The 14652-nt window shown below is 43.9% G+C and overlaps 1 protein-coding gene across 13 annotated transcripts in view; it reads right to left on the bottom strand.

Annotated features, from left to right (window-relative positions):
- Window positions 1-575: 575 nt before the first annotated feature.
- ZNF621 (zinc finger protein 621) overlaps window positions 576-14652 on the bottom strand; it is a 17639-nt gene continuing 3562 nt past the window's right edge. Inside the window, exons 1-5 of one of the 13 annotated variants that reach the window (XM_016940787.4) lie at window positions 10167-10234; window positions 8933-9018; window positions 5222-5302; window positions 4498-4605; window positions 576-2784 (exon numbers count right to left, since the gene is read on the bottom strand). In XM_016940787.4, coding sequence (XP_016796276.1) covers window positions 1724-2784; window positions 4498-4605; window positions 5222-5302; window positions 8933-8978 — 1296 coding nt within the window. In that variant the 5' untranslated portion in view covers window positions 8979-9018; window positions 10167-10234 and the 3' untranslated portion in view covers window positions 576-1723. Of the gene's footprint in view, window positions 2785-4497; window positions 4606-5221; window positions 5303-5351; window positions 5479-8932; window positions 9019-9336; window positions 9358-9522; window positions 10099-10166; window positions 10334-14652 lie in introns of those variants that run through there. The other 12 variants (XM_009445250.5, XM_016940783.4, XM_016940785.4 and 9 more) reach the window with 12 other exon arrangements.

Genomic DNA, 14652 nt, shown 5'->3' with positions numbered 1-14652 from the left:
TGACAAAGCAAGAGAAGGGCAAGGGAGTTAACGGAGACTGTAAGGCAATTATTTTAAGAATTTACCATAGAGTTTATGCTGGGTAAAGGAGGAGGGGTGGGCATTTTCTGTTTGAAGCATATCTCTCAAAGTATGGTCCATGCTAAAGATCTGGCCATCACCACAGATAGCCAAAATCAGAATTTGTGCAAGAGAGAAAACTCTTCTTTTTACAAGCACACTATGTAATTCAGGCACATGGTAAAGTTTAAAAACCAAGAATGTAAAGGTTTTGCTATTAATTGCTATAGAGAAACATGTAGATAGCAACATCAGCAAAAAAAAAAAAAAAAAAAAAAAAAATGTATGGACCCTTCCATCAATGCTTAGGACTTACTGTTTACATTAATGCCAATAAATGCATAATTCAAGTTCTTTTTCCAGTAACTACTTCACACAGTCCTCTGAATAGTTGTAAAGGATCCTCATCAAGGCCACTTCCAAGAGCAACCCCAAATTCCACTTCACTAACCTACCTAGCCACTGACCCACTACACAGCTCCCTTTATTTCTTAAAAAAAAAAAATTTTGGAGGCTTATTCAGATTCCCCTCGAGTTGGCTTTACACCATTATTTTTATTTCTTTAGTAATTAAATTCATATTTACAATTCATAAATATGAAATAAAATATAGAAGCCAGTGCTCACAAAGAAAAAAAACCAGAGTGCTCATCAAGAAAAATCTGCACAACAGATTCAACAAAGATGAATGCCTTTGTGTATATTTACTTAGGAAATAAAAGTTAAAAGAAACATCTAGCTATCAAGAGCAAAACTAAAGAAAAAAAACTTCACGTTTAAAGACATGATTACTCTCACTGCCATCAACATACTTTTTTTTTTTACTGTTTATTTCACATTATCTTTTTCACAGATGTATGAGATTCTCAAAGATCTGTGCCAAGGGCAACATAACTTCAACTGTATTAATACCCCACCTAGCCATGGGCCCACTAAACAATCTCCATTAATCTCTACAGTCCATTGTTGGAAGCTTATTCCAATTCTCTACCAGTAGCCACAGGTCTTGTATGTTTCTCCCAGGCTGCTTATCTCTAATCATAATGGCCTAATACAGGGATATCCTCTTTTCCAAACTTTCCTAACACCAAAGTGTTCTACCACCAGCAACCCCACGATGCAGATACAGCCACTGTTGTTCAAGCCTGAAAGGGACCAATGCAAAGGTTAAGTATTTCCATTTTCTACCCAGAAGAGATTATGTAAACACGGTCTTTAAATGTATATAGATTGTAATGGAGTTTATGTTGAAACAGCTGTTAACACATGTAAGGTGATGAAAAAAATACAAATGAAACTCAAATTAGGTTGGAGGCTGGGCACAGTGGCTCACTCCTGTAATCCCAGCACTTTGGGGAGCCAAGGCAGGCGGATCACTTGAGGTCAGGTGTTTGAGACCAGCCTGGCCAAGATGGCGAAACCCCATCTCTTCTAAAAATACAGAAATTAGCTGGGCGTGGTGAGGCGTGCCTGTAATCCCAGCTATTCGAGAGTCTGAAGGAGGAGAATCGCTTGAACCCAGGAGGGGGAGGTTGCAGTGAGCCAAGATCACACCACCGCACTCTAGCCTGGGTGACAGAGCAAGACCCTTTCTCAAAAAAATATATAAAATTAGGCTGGAGATTTGCTAGGCATAAGAGCCGTAAGACTGCCAAGATAAAGCTCATGAGGAGTGAGAAGAAGGGGTGAGAATAACTGGGGAAGGTTTCACAGTGGGAGTAAGACCCTGGAAGACACGCACTATTTGGGCAGATGAAGAAGGTATTCCAGATGTAGGCAGCAGCATGAACAAATCCCCAGAGGTAGGAATGAGCACAGCATGTGGAAAGGTCAGTGAAGGCACAGCCACGGCTGAAGCAGAACAGGATCCCTGGAGAAGAACAGGAGGTATGGCTGGAGAGGGGCACTGGGGACTGACCAGGGATGGCCCAAGGACCTTGACTGGCTTCTTCTCCACAGGGTGCAATTTCTGATGCTGAACAAAACTTCCATACCATTTGAAGGCTTTCCCACACACCTTACATTCATAAGGCTTCTCCCCAGTGTGAACTCTCTGATGCTGAATGGAGGCTATTTTCTGGGTGAAGGCTTTGCCACACTCCTTACATTGATAAGGTTTCTCCCCAGTATGAATTCTCTGATGGACAATAAAAAGTGACCTACAACCGAAAGCTTTCCAACATTCCTTACATTTATAGAGTTTCTCTCCCGTGTGTAATCTCTGATGCTGCAGGTATGCCGCACTCCTACGGAAAGCCTTTCCACACTCTTTACATTCATAGGGTTTCTCTCCAGTGTGGATCCTCTGATGTTGAGTCAAGGCTGTGTTGGAACTCAAACCTTTGCCACACTCCTTACATTCATAGGGCCCTTCTCCAATGTGGTTTTTCTCATGTACAATACAATCATAGCTGGACTTGAAAGCTTTGCCACACTCCTTACACTTAAAGGGCTTTTCCCCAGTATGACTCATCTGATGCCGAATAAGCTTTGAGTTATATCGGAAGATTTTCCCACATTCTTTACATTCATAGAACTTCATTCCACCTCGAAGTATCAGATTTGGATTTAGATTGAAAGTCTGCTTCAGTGCCTTCCTTTTAAAATCAAAGTGCTGAGAAACGTTCCTGAGAAGTCCTCCTACTGGCATTCTGCGCAACTCTGTTTCTTCAGAGGCTTCCTGCTTTATAACTAGCCCTTCATTTTTGATCCAGGACTCACCACCTGACCAAAGAAACCACAAGTGTTCCTAGTTACAAAACTGGAAGAAAAGTAGGATCCAGTGTTCCTAATTTTCTCTTGTAGAATGTAATTTTTAAAGATACCTGTGAAATGGTTATATACAAGCATCTATAAAGGAGGATGACAGAGACAAAGAAAAATAATGACAGGCCAGGTGTGGTGGCTCATGCCTGTAATGTTGGCACTTTGGGAGGCTGAGGCAGGCGGATGGCTTGAGCTCAGGAGTTCGAGACCAGACTGGGCAACATGGTGAAATCCCATCTCCACAAAAAAATACAAAAATTAGCCGGGCATGGTGGCGCACCCCTGTGGTCCTAGCTACTAGGGAGGCTGAGGTGGGAGGATCACTTAAGCCCGGGAGGCAGAGGTTGCAGTGAGTGGAGATCATGCCACTGCACTTCAGCCTGGGCAGCGGAGCTAGACCCTGTCTCAAAAAAATAGAAAAATAATGACATAGAATTGGAGAAGTAAAGACACAGAAATGGAACAGGAAAGATAGCCAGGAAGTGCTCCCCACAAGGAAGGCTGGAAAATTGAACTAAGGTAGGTGATGGGAAGAAGGAGAATCAAGAATGAGAAGGAAAGAAGGCAGGAGGGACAAAAAAGAAAAAAGAAGGAGAGAATAAGAAAGAACAGTGAGAAATGTGAAAAATGTTTAAAGAGAGACAGAAACCCAGAAGAGGAGAAAGGAATGAGAGACTGGGAAGAATAGAGAAGCAGCTCCAGCACTACAAGAGGTCTTGCAGACTGAGAAACACAAACCAGGAAAAAACTAGATCCCAAAGCCCTACCTGTAACCCAGGCAATCACCCCAAATTCTAAACAATGTCCTAATTATCCTATATTTAAATATCCCACAAAATATTCAGGGATACAAGATGATTAGTTTCAGAAAGTCAGCTGGAACAGAAGTTGGATCAGAGAGCTGTAAGCCACTGTGGTACCTGTGCTAAAGGAACCACTATATACAAAAGCATAAATGTGTGAGAAGGCTTGAAAATTTTCTTCTGAAGAAACGGAAACGCAAGTAAACAAAACCTTCCAGGACTGGTAAGCCATCTCAGGGAAATTTTAGGTGGTGTGTGTGTGCACATGTGCGTGTGTGCATGTGTTTGTGTGTATGCATGTGTGTGCGTAGGGGGCTATGATGGGAGAATATTCCTAGCCCTTTCCTCTATAGTCCCATCTATGGTAAATATAATGTAGATCTAAAGATTATGGCAAATGAAACTCTTAAGTGATTTAGATACTAAAAAGGCAAATTAAAGCCATTCTTTTCAGGGCTGAAGGCCTAAAGTAAAATTTATAGCTATAGCACAAATAAATCAGTTTGGCCCCAAAAAATCATATTTTCCTTAAATTTGGCTGAAACCCCACTTCTTTGCAATGAAAAATGGCATACAATTAAAACTCTTCCACCAGTAAGTAAGAAAGAAGTGGTTTAGGAGCTACTGGGTCACAGCTTTTCTGCCTTGGAGGATAGCCACATGAATGTGCAGACAGCGTGAGGCCATGTACTCCCAGAGGTGGTCTTTCAAAGCTCAGGGTCAGAACTCAGTGTGAGGTCAGAGAGTACAGTGAGTATCGACTTATAAATAACTGGGAGATTTGTACCCTGCAGCATAAGAAACACTTCTTACCTAGTAAACCAGGAAGGCAAAACAAGAAACTTAACCACTGGATTCTCATACTCACCTTGACTGATGCCTCTCAGAATCTCGGTGTCCCAGGGATCTGGGCCCCATGGTGCTTCCCCTCTCTCCAGGTGGGAGATCAGAGCAGGTTTGGGGAATGGAAACGCTACTTCATGAAGAAAAGAGAAAGACAAATTGAGGGGAGACGTCCCGAGCTATTCCTGGGATCTTTCTCAGCCCACCCTCCATCAGGCTACTTGGGAGAGAAATTGAACACCAGCAGACCAAGTGAGAGTTCTGACAAGGAAGTCCAAACTGTGCTCCACGATAAAGCCAAGGAGGTATGATTCTCCTCAGAAAGAAACTGCATTCTGGCCCTGACTCAGAAGAAGGCAAACTCCCTCAGGAAAAATGTACCTACTGCTCCCCTGGGAGAACCTTCCACAAAGGGAGGGCCAACATCCCCAGAAAACTGGATGGACAAAGGAACAAAGGGCTCACTTAGGGTGCCAGAAAGAATGCTTTCCCTCAGGGCCCAGGACCACACTGTTCCTGGAGTATAAGGAAGTCTAATTTCAAAACCAAAGAGAAGCCAGGCACAGTGGCACACGCCTATAGTCCCAGCTACTTGGGAGGCTGAAACAGGAGAATTGCTTGAGCCCAGGAGTTTGAGGCTGCAGTGAGCCATGGCTATGCCACTGCCCTCCAGCCTAGGTGACAGAGCGAGACTCTGTCTCAAAACAAACAAACAAACAAAAAACAAAGAGAACCAAGGATTTCCCTACCCAGTATTTCTGGAGGCTGGTGATTGCAAAACTCTCCTCTGAAGTCATCAAACCCAAGGGCTACTAGAATCCCCAAAACATCTGAGGAAGATAGCAAACTGTTACAAAGGACCACAGAGGGAGGCCTTACCCAGAGAAGCCACATTTGCATAATTCTCCAGCATCACCTCCCCGTACAGGGCCCTCTGCGCAGGGTCGAGGCTGGCCCATTGATTCTGGGTGAAGTAAACAGCCACATCCTCAAAGGTCACTGACTCCTGAAACAACAGGTTCCTGCTCAATCTCTGAGTGAGAAGTAGAAGGAAGGGAGCAGCTTGAGCTTCAGGGAAGGGATAAACCTGCCTGCATCCACAACTCTGAGCCCCATGTAAGGTCTGCTCAACAAGAACACCCACCACCACAGCCAGGGGCGAGCCCTCAGCCAGTAGTTCCACTTTCAAATGGGGAGCCCCAACACTCTCCCATCTACCCAGCTCTGGAGCCCGTAACTGCTGCTGATTCTTACAGCCTGGCATCCAGGCTGGGATTACAGGCATGTGTGAAAAACTAGCAAACAATGTTTTGGAGAAAACAACTGAAAACAAAATGAGGGGGAATTAAACTATATTTTAAAAGGATAACACATTAAGAAAATGAGAAGACATGCTAAAGTCTGGGAGAAAATATTTGCTGAAGACATATCTGATAAAGCACTATTATCCAAAATGTACAAAGAACTCTTTATGAACAAGCCAATTAAGAAACAGGCAAAAGACCTCAACAGACACCTCAACAAAGCAAATATACAGATAGCAAATAGGCATATGAAACTACGCTCAAGATTATATGTCATTAGGGAATTGCAATAAAAACAGTGAGACACCACTACATACCTATTAGAAAGGCCAAAATCCAAAACACTGACAACACCAAATGCTGGCCAGGATGTGAAACAACAGAACTCTCATTCACTGCTGGTGCTAATGAATGCGAAATGGGACAGCCACTTTGGAAGACAGTTCGTCAATTTCTTACAAACTAAACACACTCTTACCATACAACCCAGCAGTCATGCTCCTTGGTGCTTAACTAAATTTAGGAGTTGGAAACTTATGTCCACATAAAAACCTGTACATGGACATTTACAGGGGCTTTTATTCATCATCGCCAAAACTTGGAAGCAACCGAGATGTCCTTCAGTAGGTGAATGGATAAGCTGTAGTATATATAGACAATGGAATATTATTCAGCACTAAAACAAAATGATCTATCAAGCCATGAAAAGACACAGAGGAAACGAAATGCATTACCACTAAATGAAAGAAGTCAATCTGAAAATGCTATGTACTGTGTGATTCTGGCTATATGACATTTTGGAACTGGCAAAACTATGAAGAGAATACAAAAATCAATTGATGGTTGTCAATTGGGACGGGACTAAGGGGAAAGTAAGGATGGATAAGAGGAGCATAAGGTATTTTTAGGGCAGTGAAACTATTCTGCTTATATAATACTATAATAGTGGATATGTGTCATCCATCAAGAGTGAACCCTAATGTAAACTATCAACTTTGGATGACAATGATGTGTCAGTGTAGGTTCACTCCTTGTCACAAATGTGTTACTCTGGTGTGGAATATTAATATTGAAGAAGGTTGTGTGTTTTGTGGTGGCAGGAGATAAATGGGAACTCTTGCTCTCTGCCCAATTTTGTTATCAACTAAAACTGCTCTAAAAAACTATTTTAAGTACCAGTGTTAAGTCGTTTCAGGGTAAGTTATTTCTCAATCAAACCACATATGCTGTTTAGGACATATCAGAGAATAAGGAAAGAAAAAAAGCATTTCCATTCTTTTAAAGACACTGACATTTTACTGTGCTGATACCAGACTTGTATTTGAACTTCTATCAGAACTTGTATATACATGTGTAGGGGCAGGGAATATATGGGAAATCTCTGTACCTTCCATTTAATTTTGCTGTGAACCTAAAACTGCTCCAGAAAATAAAAACTACAAATAAATTAATTACATTAAAAAGTAAAATGCAGCCTGGCCAACATGGTGAAACCCCATCTCTACTAAAAATACAAAAATAAGCCCAGCATGGTGGTGTGCACCTGTAATCCCAGCTACTCAGGAGGCTGAGGTAGGAGAATTGCTTGAATCCGGGAGGTGGAGGTTGCAGTGAGCTGAGATCATGCCACTGCACTCCAGCCTGGGTGGCAGAGTGAGACTCTGTCTCAAAAAAAAAAAAATTTAAAAATGGACAACACTTGCCAGGCACAGTGGCTCACGCCTGTAATCCCAACACTTTGGGAGGCCGAGGCAGGCGGATCACCTGAGGTCGGGAGTTCGAGATCAGCTGACCAACATGGAGAACCCCCGTCTCTACTAAAAATACAAAAATTAGCCGGACATGGTGGCGGGCACCTGTAATTCCATCTACTCGGGAGGCTGAGGCAGGAGAATCACTTGAACAAGGGAAGTGGAGGTTGCAGTGAGCGAAGATCGCACCATTGCACTCTAGCCTGGGTGTTGCAGTGAGACTCCATCTCAAACAAACAAACAAACAAACAAACAAAAAACAGGTGCATGCCTGTAATCCCAGCTACTTGGGAGGCTAAGGCAGGAGAATTGCCTGAACCTGGGAGGTGGAGGTTGCGGTGAGCCGAGATAGCGCCATTGCACTCAAGCCTGGACAACAAAGGCGAAACTCCGTCTCAAAAACAAAAAAAATAAAAGGACAACACTTAATATCTTCTTAATTGACCAACACCTTTCTACCGTCAATTTGCCACTAAGGGCTAGGAAAATCTTTTTAATATGTAAATCCAACCATGTCATCCCCCTGCTTAAAATTCTTCAGTGCCTTCCCAATGAACCAGTACAGAAACCACTGTCCTCACCATGACCTATAATACAGGTATCTATTTCTTCCATCTCATATTGAACCACTTTCTCTGACCCCTTCCAGTTTCTAGAGTACATCCAGCTTTCTCTGCAACTTCAGAGTCCTTGCATCTAGCATTTAGAAAATGTATATTAAAGCAACAATACTAGTCTCTCTGGGATACATACAATACAATTTGTGGGCAATCTCTCCAATAAAGAATTTCTGATTTCAAGCTAGTGCGGTGGCTCATGCCTATAATCCCAGCACTTTGGGAAGCCGAAGCGGGTGGATCACCTGAGCTCAGGAGTTCAAGACCAGCCTGGCCAACGTGGTGTAAACCCCGTCTCTACTAAAAATACAAAAATTAGCCACACGTGGCGGTGCACACCTGTAATCCCAGCTACTTAGGAGGCTGAGGTATGGGAATCACTTGAACCCAGGAGGCAGAAGCTGCAGTGAGCCGAGATCATAGTGCCACTACACTCCAGCTTGGGCGACAGAGTGAGACTCTGTCTCACAAAAAATGAGTCTGATTTCAGTAGGTGACTTTCATTTCTAGAACACGATCTGGATTTCCACATTCAGAAAGAATTTCTTGGTATAGGTCCCCTTTCTTCCATTTAAATCTATACATCCAAACTCACCACTCTCTATACACAAAACTTTCATTTCCCCAGCACATATTTACATCTGCCATAGCCCTGGAGATAGATACAAAGGGGAAAACACAGCTTGGCCAAGTTAGGCCTTCCTCATCCTTTCCTGATTATCTGATAGCTAATGTGAGTAAAAAAACATAAACAAACAAACAAAAACACTGAAAGAAGCTCAGCTCACCTGAGGCCAAGTTGTTTGGAGCATGGCGGATGTCCCCTGGCTTCATGCACTGTCTTCTGGGTTTGGACAAGCAAGATCCTCAAGAGCTAAGAGAAAAAGAGCCATGAGTGCTAAGGACCCTGTCGTCCACCACCTACAGCAACCTATGGCCCTCCCAGTTTCCACATTTCCAGCACTGGATGCACGGAGATTCTACTAGGACTCCCTCTAATTGTTCTCACGCTGATAGCCCCAAACTTCTTATGAATTGTTCTGCCTAGTCTTCAGGACAATCTTCCACCTGCCTGCTCAGTCCGAAGAGCTTTTTTTGAGCCCATTCGTACGGGTAAACTGAGGGACCCAAGAGCCCTGTCCCTATTGTGTTGGGTCTCTACAAACGTAAAGAGTCTTTACAGAATGCTTACAGGGACGATGACGTGGACCCAAAAGAAAGAACCTCAGGAGAAGAGGGACTGGGGTGGCTGAATGCGGATTAAGGGTAAAATACTCAGCGTCCCAGTGGGTGATGCTGACCGCAGACCCCACCCAACCGTGATCTTAACACTCCACCCAAGAAAACAGGCAACCCCAAACATCAGAAACGTCAGTACCGGGAGCCAGAGGCTGTCAGGGCAAGTTCTTTAGGGCAGAAAAGAGGATCAGGCCTCGGTGGCAAAGGGCTGGACACGGGCTCTAGAAGCCCGAGCAGCCACCTTGGCGGCTTCGGCGAGGCCCAGATGCCCACGGTCCGGGTGAAGGAGGGGCGGGCCGCCATTGGGACCAAGTTCAGGGGTAGTGGGGGCTGACGAGCCGCCAGGGGCAGCGAGGAAGCCGGCACCGGGCGGACCTGGCACGTAGAACTCGCTGAAACCCACGCTCTGCAGAACGCCGAGGAGCTGGTCACTAACTAAAGGCCGAGCCGGAAGGGCGAGTGCACGCCCAGGGTCCCTCTAGGCCCCCGGAGGCCGCCATCTCGGTCGCCCCGTGGCCAGACCCGCCCCGCCTTTCATGGCTGGCCCCGCCCTGCGGAAGAGGCGAGGTTGCGGCGACCGGCTGGGCTGAGAGGCCGGCGGCGGGCGTGGAACGGTGGCGCTCTAAGCCCGGCTTTCTCCGGCAGCCGTCGGCATCGCCTCTGGCTGGAGTGTCACGGACTGATACAGCCTGGCTCTACCAAGACCTCGCCCTCTAGGCACAAGTGGGCCCCCAGTTCACGGGCTGCGCCTCAGCTGTTGGCCGCCTTGGCCCCGTGGCTCACCTGAAGCCTGGGCCGTGCAGGTGAAGGGAGAATGGCGCCTGCTTTGTCATCTCTAAGAGGCCCAAGCCCAGGATCTTGCTTGGGTCCTCAGCTGGGCAGTCCTCAGGGAAACCATGGTTTCCACTCGCCGTTTTAGCCCTCTCCCTTCCAAGGACCTAGATGTGCGTAGAACCTTTTAGGACAGATTCATTTAACAACCAAAACACCCGTGGCTATATACAGTTGCTAGGCATCCTGTATACACAGGACATGTCCTATATTAAATGATCTTGTCCTGTGTTGACTTTGGGAGGACACCCTAAATGTCTTATATTTAGCTTTTTCCAATAAATTACAAAAACTCGTAGTTACAGCTATTTTTCTGCTCAGTAACTGGCACTTAAATAAAATGTTAACACCAGCTGAAATATATATATCTCATACTTCCATAAATAATGATCTGGACAGACCTTTATGGTCTGTTCTGTTAGTTGGACTGCAGGAAGAAAAAACAGTGAAGAGGGGAGGCTGCTAATTAAAAGAACTTATTTTTCATATTCAGGAAAGGAAAAGACTGTTTTTTGACCAAAGTCCCAAGTCACTAACAAGTACTTGCCATTAATTTACATAATTTTAGATCAGTACACGTACTCTGAAAATCAACCAGTACACAACAGCCTCACTCCAAGCTTCTGAACATGAGCCAGTCAGTGATAAACACTTCCCGAAGCCAGCCAGTGGCAGCTCTACCCAGCTCATTGGCAAGTACCTCACTACTGTGCCCTTCCTTCTGGACAGGAGCCTTTCTCCAGTATCAAAGTGGTTGCTAAGATGGACAGACTTTGTTTTTTTGTTGTTTTTTTTTTTTGCTTGTTTTTTGTTTGTTTGTTTGTTTGAGACGGAGTCTCGCTCTGTCGCCCAGGCTGGAGTGCAATGGCGCAATCTCGGCTCACTGCAAGCTCTGCCTTCTGGGTTCACGCCATTCTCCTTCCTCAGCCTCCCGAGTAGCTGGAACTACAGGCACCCACCACCACGCCCAGCTAATCTTTTGTATTTTTAGTAGAGACGGGGTTTCACCGTGTTAGCCAGGATGGTGTCGATCTCCTGACCTTGTGATCCGTGCGCCTCGGCCTCCCAAAGTGCTGGGGATTACAGGCGTGAGCCACCGCGCCCGGCCCAGACTTTGTTTTACTTTAATCACGCTGATAACTTCTCCTGAACACAGTTCCAGATACCAGGCTCCTCACCACCAAGCATTTCCATGCTATAAAGGGGAATTGGTCTCCCACCACTAAAAGATAAAAAATGATCCTGGATATCTAGATATATTGCTTTATTACAGGGGTCCCACTTCTTGGATTTGTTATTCCTTTCTTAAGAATTAGACTGACTTATGAAGTCCTATTATGGAGAGTATCTTAGGTATCTACTGCTGCATAACAAATCACCCTAAAACCTTATGGCTGAAAACAGAACACACTTATTATCTCTTAAAGTTTCTATGAATCAGTGAACATAGTCAGTCAGTCCTAAAAAGAGAAAAAGGAAAAAAAAAAAAGGTTCTGTGGATGAGGAATTCGGGAGTGGCTTGGCTGGATGGTACTGGCTTGGGATCTCTCATGAGGGTCTAGTCAGGTGTCACCTGGGACTGCAGTCACTTGAAAGTTGGACTGAGGCTGGGGATTTGCCTCAAAGGTAACTCACTCACATGGTTGGCACATAGATGCCAGCTATTAGTGTGAAACTTCCCTTCCTGCGCCAGGTGCAGTGGCTCAGACCTGTAATCCCAGCAGTTTGGGAGGCCAAGGCAGGCAGATCACCTGAGGTCAGGAGTTTGAGGCCACCCTGGCCAACATGGCGAAACCCTGTCTCTACTAAAAATACAAAAATTAGCTGGGCGTGGTGGCGGGCACCTGTAACCCCAGCTACTTGGGAGGCTGAGGTAGGAGAATCACTTGAACCCAGGAGGCGGAGGTTGCAGTGAGCCAAGATCCCGCCACTGCACTCCAGCCCGGGATATAGAGCAAGACTGTCTCAAAAAAAAAAAAGAAAAGAAAAGAAAAAGAAGCCTCCCTTCGCACACCGGGTATCTGTACGTGGCTGAGTATCCTCACAACACAGGAGCAGACTTCCACTTCCATCTCAGGTGAGTAACCCAAGAGGTCAAGGCAGAAGTGGCAATATCATTTATGTCCTAGCTTTGGAAGTCACACTCTGTCATTTCCTCAATATACTATCATCACAGGCCAGTCATGATTCAGTGTTGGATACACAAGGGTGTGAATGCCAGAATGAGAATCACTGGGGACCATTTTGGGAGCTGGCTAAACACATTTTTTACCTACCACAGAAACAGTCCTTTCTATAATCTATAGTACTTTTATTGTAACATTTATGAAGCACAATTGTTTTAAATAGATAAATTAGATTTCCAAGAATAGCATTAGAACATATATTTATACACTGCCCCTTCTCTAAGCCTATCAAAAAGAGTATCTACCATGAATCTAGAGAAATGGACACACATATATTGGTGTACATACATGTACACATTTTTACACCACAAACTCTAGAGTATCAGACAGTTATTACAATTAGTTCTAATTTGAATTAACTAGAGGGAACAAGATTGGACATGTAACTCCTCCATTTGGTATTATGGTGCAGAGAGAAGAGATGAAAGTTTTGGTAGGCAAGACTAAGTGCCTAAAATCCCCAGGTTGGAACCATGACAGGAATCATGAGCAGTCGGAGGAGAAAATTGGGACCATGCTACAAGAGGCCCATTCTTTTCCAGAACAGCCTCAACAGAAGCAAACTATAGGCAGTGCTGCCTAGAGGAAGCTAAAGGGCAAAAGTGAACCAAAAGATATGGGAAACTTCAGACTTTGCAATTGTGAGTCGGTTCACGTAACAGCAAAATTAAACTCTCTGGAGCTGAATGTCTCTCACCTGATCAATGCCAGAGAGATTAGCTCTCCCTAAAAACACACTATCCCCACCCACTAGCCACTACAATAAGGCAAGAAATAAAAAAGCATCCAGAATTTGAAAGGAAGAAGTAAAACTGTTATTTGCAAACACGATTCTCAATGTTAGAAAATCCTATGGAATCTATAAAACGTTACTAGAACCAATAAGTGAGTTGTGCAAGGTTGAAGGATATGCGGTTAATATATAAAAACCAATTATATTTCTATATGTCAGCAAAAACTGGAAATTTACTGTGTATTATTACAAGTATCATAAGTTATTAAGTACTTATACATGAAAAAGATGAAATTTTTAGATGCATCTGAGGAAAAGTGTGAAAGATCTGCACAGTAAAAATTACAAAACATTGCTGAAGGAAATTAATAAATATCTAAATAAATGGGGGGCTCTACCATGTCCATGGGTCAAAAGACTCTGTATATTTGTCAATTCTCCATAAATTGGTCATTATATTCAATGCAATCCCAATCAAACTCCCAGGAGGTGTTTTGTAGAAAGTGAAAAACTGATTCTAAAATTCATATGGAAATGCAAAGGACCTCTAATGGCCAAAACACCTCAACAAAGAACAAAGTTAGAGAACTAACACTATATGACTTCAACACTTATTAGATTTCAACACTTATTAGATAACTATAATAATAAAGGCAGTGCCTTAATGGCATCAAGACAGACAAACAGATCAATGGAACAGTATCTAGAAATAGACCCACACATATATGGACTTCTGCTTCACAACAATGGTACAAAGGCAATTCAGTGGGGGAACTTTTTTCAAAAAATGGTGTTACAGGCCAGGCAATAGTGGCACAGACTTGTAGTCCCAGCTACTCAGGAGGCTGAGGCAGGAGGATCACTTGAGACCAGGAATTCAAGGGTACAGTACACTGTAATCATGCCTGTGAATAGCACTGCACTTCAGCTTGTGCAACATAGTGAGACCCATCTCTTAAAAAAGAAAAAAATGGTGCTACAATAGGATACTTATATGAAGAAAAAGAAAAAAACTTGGATCCATGCCTCAGACAAAAATTAACTCAATAGATGATAGAATTAAATGTAAAACCTAAAACTATAAAACTTCTGGCCAGGTGTGATGGCTCACACCTGTAATCCCAGCACTTTGGGAGGCCGAGGTGGGCAGATCACTTAAGGTCAGGATTTCGAGACCAGCCTGGCCAACATGGCAAAACCCCATCTCTACTAAAAATACAAAAATTAGCTGGGCATGGTGGCACATGCCTGTAATCCCAGCTACTCAGGAGGCTGAGGCTGGAGAATCGTTTGAACTTAGGAGGTGGAGGTTGCAGTGAGCAACCTCCGAAGCTGCACTCATTGAGATCCTGCCACTGCACTCAAGCCTGGGCAACAGAGTGAGACTCTGTCAAAAAAAAAAAAAAACACACAAAAACTATAAAACTTCTAAAGGGAAAACTTTAGGAAAAAAATCTTTGCAAATGTGGGTACAGCAAAGATGTCTTAGATTTGACACTGAAACCATGATCCATTAAAA

The sequence above is a fragment of the Pan troglodytes genome, chromosome 2, assembly GCF_028858775.2.
Source record: "Pan troglodytes isolate AG18354 chromosome 2, NHGRI_mPanTro3-v2.0_pri, whole genome shotgun sequence".
Classification (NCBI taxonomy): domain Eukaryota; kingdom Metazoa; phylum Chordata; class Mammalia; order Primates; family Hominidae; genus Pan; species Pan troglodytes.
The sequence above is the reverse complement of the archived record's forward strand: the minus strand, read 5'-3'. Positions and strand labels throughout refer to the sequence as shown.